Source organism: Limulus polyphemus, unplaced genomic scaffold (genome assembly GCF_000517525.1).
Source record: "Limulus polyphemus unplaced genomic scaffold, Limulus_polyphemus-2.1.2 Scaffold3297, whole genome shotgun sequence".
In the NCBI taxonomy this organism is placed as follows: domain Eukaryota; kingdom Metazoa; phylum Arthropoda; class Merostomata; order Xiphosura; family Limulidae; genus Limulus; species Limulus polyphemus.
The window spans coordinates 44,181-53,119 of record NW_013668907.1 but is presented as its reverse complement, the minus strand read 5'-3'; the positions used below and the strand labels follow the sequence as shown (position 1 = coordinate 53,119).

The window sequence follows — 8,939 nt, the reverse complement described above, 5'->3', positions numbered from 1 at the left end:
TGTAGATTCGTATGTCTCCTGGTAATAAATACGGATTTTATATTAAGGAATGCCCAAAAGCATCCAGCCACATCTTTAACTGAACAACTGTTTTCAAAAACGACGGGAAAAGGAAATGGAATTATGATAATTTCTTTCGACCACATACTTTTCGAAACCCCCCACTGTAGCTTTAATTAACATATTGTACTTTCAGCCCGCTTAAATGTGGTCTTGTAAGCTCGCTTCCGCACACAGTGAAGGGTTCACGAGAGGCTCGTTAAGATTTTTGGTCTATGACTGACCTTACAATTTTTTCGCATAAGTTTGTTGCAAAGAGAAGAGCCGCAATGTCGGGCAATAATGTAATCATGGTAATCAGAATAAGCATGATCGTCGTTTGAGCACGCATTTCCAAGGGTAACACAAGACTTGGAATATCGTTGTAACAATGTACAGTTAACCTTAGTATACCTTTAAACACGTAAGTTTTGCCATTCTCTGTCTTTGTTACAGCATCTATTGTAGAATCTTGACAGAGATCTGGAGCGTCATTGGTGTCAGGATGCGAGGCAGAAGTGTGATCCTCTTCAGCATCAAGTTTTGTACTTCCCTTTCCCTCGTCAGTGCGGGTGCCTACATATCCGAAGAAAGATCAAATTGTGTTTCAAAATCTTATCTTTACCATTAACACAAAATCGAATTAATCCACACACTGAAATAAGTTAATTTGTTACTGATAAAATAATTGTAAGCGTTAAAACAATTTATAAGTCACAGTTCAGTGATGGGGAATTTCTCTATCAAAACGTAAATTTGAAGTACCACAAAGAAAAAAATACGCTTTAAATTTTATTATATATATTTATTAGTTTCTAGAAATGGTTATTTCTATGCTTCATAATTATAGATTATTATTCAGCGTGTAACGGCAGTAAAACTTTGGCATAAGAGGAGTAAAATGAAACAAATATCAAACATTCTTTACTACATTCACCAAGTTAGAGTTCCAATCATATATGGCCTGCAGTTTTTGTTTATATGTATACGTATGCCAACCAAGGCACTTTAAAAAACAAATAACAAATTTATATTTAAAACGCATCTTACATGATAATCCCATAAGGCTCGTTGGCCAGCAATATATTCTACTTGAAGTATGCAATACAGCAAAAAGAAAAATCACAAAGTGAAATATATATAGATATTGGAAATTGAATTAATGATCTAGAATACTTTCGTAAATAAATCGTTACAAAAATTATTAGACGCGGCATAGCGGCTCATAGAATGGCTCTGAGTTTTCTTTCAAGTACAAACTTTTAGCTCATAGCTCCGTAATCTTTTGACTGATTTGAAAGCTAGTTAGAGTTTTGGACCCAGGATGTCAAACCCCTTCGACTGATGTATTTAACCACGCCCAAGGCCTCGTAGATTAATTTACTCTAATCCTGCCTGAAAGAGTTTTAGTTTGAGGATAGTCTGGTAGAGATCCTGATGAGTAATAAAATCGAATCGGGTATACACGCGCCCCACGCTTGGTATTGCTGGCGAACAAAAATATGGCTAATAAAAAGAAAGGTATCATACATCAATTTACTCTAATCCTGCCTAAAAGAATTTCAACTGCCGCGGCTATTGATGATTCCCTCTTGTTTTTTTATAATTATCAAACCGGTTTTATTCAAAAGTATCCCATGATTCCAAGCACGAATAGAAAAAGAAGGAGTAGATACTGAAATGAGCAACAAGGACAGAAAGAGAAGAAAAACTGCAGTATGTTGAAGGTGCTCATTATTATTCGTTCTCACGTGCGTTTTTGACATTTGACTCAAAGTCTGAGTACACTTTAAATATAATTTCATTAATCCAACGTAATATGAACAATAAATGTTAAGCATAAAAATCACTACTTGATATTTGTATGAAGGAATATATATATATATACACTCTTGTTCTTGTGTCCTTTCTGCAAAGCACTGTAATAAGTACCTCTATCGGTGGATGGTGTCACACTAAAGTTTTATTGAAACTGTATGCTGGTGCACGTACGTTCCTCTGATTGATATGCTGCTTACCATAAAGTGCTTGAATTGCTAGCATGTCATCCTCGTCCAACTTGTAATTTGGGTCGTACCCTCGATAGAAAGGTGCCATCAGTGCCTGTTTAACATCCGAATGCGATAATCCTAAGGAATGACCAAATTCATGGGCAGCAACTTGAAATATATTTGTTCCTGTAAGATAAGTTGTATCAGCATGACTTAGCCCAGTTTGTTCCTGTAAGATAAGTTGTATCAGCATGACTTAGCCCAATTTGTTCCTGTAAGATAAGTTGTATCAGCATGACTTAGCCCAGTTTGTTCCTGTAAGATAAATTGTATCAGCATGACTTAGCCCAATTTGTTCCTGTAAGATAAATTGTATCAGCATAACTTAGCCCAATTTGTTCCTGTAAGATAAGTTGTATCAGCATAACTTAGCCCAGTTTGTTCCTGTAAGATAAGTTGTATCAGCATGACTTAGTCCAGTTTGTTCCTGTAAGATAAGTTGTATCAGCATGACTTAGCCCAGTTTGTTCCTGTAAAATAAATTGTATCAGCATGACTTAGCCCAATTTGTTCCTGTAAGATAAATTGTATCAGCATAACTTGCTTAAACAAATAAAATCTCTAAACCATTACTAACTTTTAAACCTTACTTCAAAATTTTTAATTTATAATAACTTATAGGTTTTCTCTACTGCTACAGTCAGCAGATTTTCTGAATCAACAATCAACAAATACAGTAAAGAAATTGTACTTTATACTTCTGATGTACTTTCAAGAAACAATTGAAAGTTACTTCCGTTGAAATAATTCTGATCTCAATAAATTATCTAAGTGAATTTTGTAAAGTACTACAACCTATTAATTTCACAAAAGTGTATTACCGAAGAGCAGTAATGTATACTACATACCAAAATAAGAGCCTATGGACCACTTTTCTTCATCATCAAAGTGTGCATCTCCACCATACTGGGGAAAGAAAGCATGAGCCAAGGTTTTCCCAGGCCCATCAAAAGGATCACCATCACCATGTTCACCCATTTCAAACATTACATCGATATGGACCCGCCCGCTCTTTTTAGGTAGGAAGTTTAAAGATGTGGCGTCACTCCAAATCTATACGAACATGCAGAATGTTGTGTAGAACTGTAACTATTTCGACTTTGTATTTACGCAGACATTTTGATGTGTTTAAAATACTTAGAGCAATATAGAAATTACAGGTTTCTTGAATTGAAAGTCGTAATAGAGGAAAACGTAATAGACTACGTATCTTACACTTTTATTAACATGAAAATAACTACAATTAGTATAATGCTTTTCAGTTAGTGACGACATTTTACTATATTTATGATAATGCTTTTCAGTTAGGGACGACATTTTATTATATTTACGATAATGCTTTTCAATTATTGACGACAATTTACTATATTTACGATAATGCTTTTCAATTAGTAACGAAATGTAATGATTTTCAGCAGTAACAGCTTTGGTAAATATTGAGAAGTATAATTGTAAGGAACGTGTAAAATTAACTATGCAAATCGTTAGCATATCTTACGTACTTACACACAACAAATATTAAAACCAAAATTCAGCAAGCAAGTTTCTGTACACCTATTCAACTTAATAAATTTCAGGATTTTATATTTTTGAAATAAAAACTATCCATACACCCAATAAATTATCTAGTTAATACAGATTCGAGAAAAAGTCAAAATTTTCGTGAACTTCAACATGTTTAAAGTTTGAAAAACAACATAAATAATACGATATTATTTCTTCGATCAATGCTCGTTTTCTGTATTGATATGCTTAAAGAAGAGAAGGCTGTCTCTTATATAGAATATAAAGTTTTGGCTTTTATAACTTTAAATTTTAGTGATAAAAAAACAGAAATATTTAGTTGTAAGTTAAGTGATGAGTTTATAAAGTTTCGGAATAAAATGATGTTTACCTTGAAAGCATTTTCGATTTCCTTGTCCACTTTTAAATGATCCTTAATTCGGCTGGGATATTTACTGATGCGGTAGGTTAAGTTAGAGACCCTCCATTTGCTGCCTAGAAAGTTTACATGTTAAGTTATTGAATATATATATATATATAGATACACTCGAAAGAACCAAAGTTTATAGGTAGTTGTCAGTCGAGAAAGGGGAAACTCTTTTAATACATTAAAAACTTGGGAAAGCAAGTTAACCTTAATGCAGTTGGCTTGGTTTACATACCTGTCACATAGCTTTAATGAATAAAAGTTAAGTTCATCAGACCGTTTTTTTAATCGTCTTAAACCTCGTATGAAAAGGTATGATTGAAATGAATCTAATCGGTTGTACCTTCCTTTCTGTACATATGGAATTAACGGTTTGATTTGAAAGACTTGTATAATTTTGTCTAGAATTTGAAATTAAATTTGCCTTTGATTGTCATGCGAATATCAAGATCTCAAAGGTCAGTGACTTTCATTATATTATATGTGATTCGAAGATTTTTCTTAAAACAAACAGTGATTCCGAAAGTTCCATATTTGTCTTAGTGTAAAGAATTGTACGTAAATTTGGGTAGATATATCAAGTTAAAATCAGTGCGTTTGTCTGTACATGCGGACGAGTTTTGCATCATCTGATAGTCTTATCGGTTTATAAACTAGTTGTTTTGCATCATCTGATAGTCTTATCGGTTTATAAGTTAGTTGTTTTGAATCATCTGATAGCCTTATCAGTTTATAAACTAGTTGTTTTGCATCATCTGATAGTCTTATCGGTTTATAAGTTAGTTGTTTTGCATCATCTGATAGTCTTATCGGTTTATAAACTAGTTGTTTTGCATCATCTGATAGTCTTACCGGTTTATAAATTATTTGTTTTGAAAACGTTGCTAATTATTTCCCAACGTCTTTATTTTACTGTGAACATTTGGTCAGATGTAACACTAGTCAGTTCTGTTCTATCCATTAGAGGTAGAGGTGGGCTCAGGTAAAAACAGCTGAGTTGTCTTTTCGTGTAAATTTCCATCCCAGTACTTGAGTTGTGTATTTAGTCCTGACAACGTAGATGTTGAATTCACAAGTCAAGCAACACAATGTTATGGCAAGCGTGTTTCATAGTTTATTTAAATCAGCAGATGTTTGCATTATGAGTATTACTCATGAAACAAGCTTAGTTCAAATAATTACAACCATACCTAATATACACAGACAGTGTACGTCCGAATGGTTTTTACACGCCTTTCTGACGACTGTTCGTTGCTTGGTTGACTTTATATTATTGTAATATATCTATATAAATAAAGTAGTACTGTTTGTTGTATGTCCATGTAACTACTTCGCCCCTTGTGGTTTCACATTTTGTGTTTTGTAGTTTTTATGGGCGATTTTACGTTTTTTACAATTACATATGAGAGAAGCAACTTTTCATATCCTAAGATAACTTTTCATTAATTATGAATTTACATAACTTCCATACAGGGGATGGGTAATCAAGCTAGTAAACTAATAGATATTCAATTATATATACCTTGGATTAGCATACTAACTATAAATGTTTGTGTCACTCGAGAAAATGTAGGTAAATATTTGAAATAATCTATGTCTTTTATACGATAGAGGGTATAGACAATCAACATTGTTACTAATATAGACAATCAACATTGTTACTACCTCTATCATATAGACAATCAACATTGTTACCACCTCTATCATATAGACAATCAACATTGTTACCACCTCTATCATATAGACAATCAACATTGTTACTACCTCTATCATATAGACAATCAACATTGTTACTACCTCTATCACAATCAACATTGTTACTACCTCTATCTCTATATGATAGAGGTAGTAACAATGTTGATTGTCTATACGATAGAGGAAGTAACAATGTTGATTGTCTATATGATAGAGGTAGTAACAATGTTGATTGTCTATACGATAGAGGTAGTAACAATGTTGATTGTCTATACGATATTTTTTCCTTAAGTTTTGCTTCTTTTCTCATTAATTGTGATAAATAGTAAATTGCTCACGCGATACATGGGTGAATAAAGATATTATATTGAAACTAACTAAAATCAGTTATGTGGAAAACAGCAAGATTCAGTATAGATATAAATAATATACACAACTAAAAGATTACGGAGACCACTAGTCCAACTTTAGAAATGTTGTGTGAAGGTAAATCCTATCTGCTGAGACAAAACGACACTTGAAATATGGTGTTATAGACTAACAATAAAGATTAGGTAACTAGACAGAAAAACTAATGAGAAGTATTGTAACGTGGAAAGAGAAAAAGTAAACGCATATAACTAGATCTGGCAACATTTTAATCGGTAAAATTGAAGGAAGAAATGTAAAAGGCAGTCAGAGGGTCACTTGGCAATATAGCATTGGAAAATCGATTGGAGATGAAAAACTTGAATTAGAAAAGATAGTTCTGGCAACTAGGAATAGAAAACAATGGAGAACCATAGTTTTCGACTTTCAGAATGTAGAAGAACAATATGGTTGATTGATACATCAATAACATCATATAGGGCATTATCCATTTAACTTTCTATAACTTTATCTTATACAAAGAGCAACTTCATAGACTGAAAACCTGGAATATGAAGACTGAACTAACGAACCTGAAATTATGCTGTACTTACCTTGTAAGGCGTAACGTTTTCTTCTGGCCGAGTTGCTGTGGCCAACTTTATCTTTCACTCCACAACGTGGCATTTCCATCATTGTTATCGTCTCATTATCTATCACTCCTAATAATAAGAATAACGTGTTTGTAATTAAATAATAAAACAACAAGCAAGTATTTTACTTACAAGAAAAAAAAACTGTCTCCACCTATATATACTTTCATCGTGATTGTCAAAAGCATAAGTCGATAAATCTCAACTCACGTTTCCAAAATATCAAAACCTGGTTCCAGTAGATATTAAAAATTTCCTATTTTATTCCCGTTATTTACGGTATAATAACTGAGGCTTATAGCAAACTACGCAACCAACAACCGCATCTTCATTAGTGACCTTTTCATGTGCAGTTGTTGAGGATGTTTAAGGCAGTGTTGTTTCATATTCTTCGTTAGGTTTCTCTAAGTTGGGGTTTGAGTTTAGATAGATTCGTATGAAAGTTTCATACACTGAATTAATACGAAAACGAAATAGAAACTATGTGGATAAAAAACCCTTTCCTGGATCATGCGTCAGGTTCCATTGTTGATTTTCCCAGTCTTTTCATGTATATACGGTTATGCAAGCTTGACGAAACACTGATGAAGGATATTTAACTTTATAATAACATTCTTGTGTGACGTTACTGGTTTCTTTGCGGTTTCAGTTAACAGATAACAAATTCTGCTCCACACAGTTGTGTTTTATATCAAAGCTACACCACACCAGAAGTGATAAATATTTTTGTTTTTATTTTGTACGTCAGTTGATCATGAATGAGGACTGGTGATTCTTCTAAAAACATTTTTTTAACTAATTAAATCTGGTTCCCCATTTCCCGTTAACAGTATAAAGCGCAGGATACGTGTAGTACGGGTGAGCGATAAACGATGTATACAGTACTCTTAGAATTCTTTTCGTGTGAATTAGTTTCTGTTCGTGTAATTTTATGGTCATATAGATCTATACTTTATTAAGACAACAAACGTTGGATTGTAAAGTAAAAATTTTGAACAGTGTATTTTGGTTTAATTTGCAAACTTTGTGAATAGTATTTGTACGTATTATAGAGTATGCTGAATCAGACGCAGCACCCAGTTTATCCAACTCCCCCAATTTCATTGAAGGGGCGATATAAAAAATAATTTCCACAGGCCGTTTTTAATACCCAATTCCAACAATGTTTCTTTTTTTTTGGTTATTCCAGCTTCTATTGTATGGTGAAGTAACAGGACAAAAATTAAACCTGCCTTTATCTATTCTAAATTGGGTTTTAAATCAATCACAATATTTTGGAAGAAAACAGCCTTTACGGCTGTCTTTTACATTTTCTACATTACAGATGGTCCAAACTCCCATTACATACAGGAATACGAGCATAAATGGTTCCAGAAAAGCAATAACTAATAGTTCTACCATTTCTATCTCTACCTTTCCCTTTAATGGCATTTAATTGAATTTTTACTTTTGAATTCGAATTTTTTTTTGTTGCACTGGAAAAATTGGTCTGCAACCCCCGAATCTGCTACTGCAGTGTCTACGTAAGCCGTCACTTTCACCTGATCAACGTAGGTATGCACAGCACAATATCATAATAATAATATTATTATTATCTACCATGTATTCTGCTGGTTAATAATATGGTAAATTGTCCAAAACATTTCTGGTTCCGCTACTCGATGCTCGCACCACTATTACTTCTCTCCATCACTGTTTGTTGACTAACACTGTTACTTACAGCACAACACTAATATGAAGCATCATTCTCTATTTCACAACATCGATATACAACTGAAATACTATTTCTTACTTCACTATGTCATTAGACACTGGCTAACTCTGTTAACTATTAAACAGCGTTCTCTACTGACAACTATTATCATATATACCACAACACTGTGATCTACTGCACATCATTCTCAACACAATACCATATAGCACCACTTTCAACTTAACAGCATCAATATACTACACCACACTATTACTTACTTCATAGCACCATTAAACACTACACCATACTATTACGTACTTCATAGCACCATTAAACACTACACCACACTATTACTTACTTCATAGCACCATTAACCACTACACCACACTATTATTACTTCATAGCACCTATTAAACACAACACCACACTATTACTTACTTCATAGGCACCATTAAACACTACACCACACTATTACTTATTTCATAGCACCATTAAACACTAGACCATACTATTACGTACTTCATAGGCAC

At 33.3% G+C, this 8,939-nt stretch overlaps 1 protein-coding gene across 1 annotated transcript in view; it reads right to left on the bottom strand.

Moving 5' to 3' along the window:
• LOC106469092 (50 kDa hatching enzyme-like) overlaps positions 1–8,939 on the bottom strand; it is a gene marked incomplete at its 3' end in the record, with an annotated part of 37,550 nt that overhangs the window by 11,802 nt on the left and 16,809 nt on the right. Inside the window, exons 3-7 of the mRNA XM_022397507.1 lie at positions 6,678–6,785; positions 3,985–4,088; positions 2,939–3,143; positions 2,058–2,216; positions 454–615 (exon numbers count right to left, since the gene is read on the bottom strand). Of these exons, the coding sequence (XP_022253215.1) occupies positions 454–615; positions 2,058–2,216; positions 2,939–3,143; positions 3,985–4,088; positions 6,678–6,785 (738 nt within the window). The remainder of the gene's footprint in view (positions 1–453; positions 616–2,057; positions 2,217–2,938; positions 3,144–3,984; positions 4,089–6,677; positions 6,786–8,939) is intronic.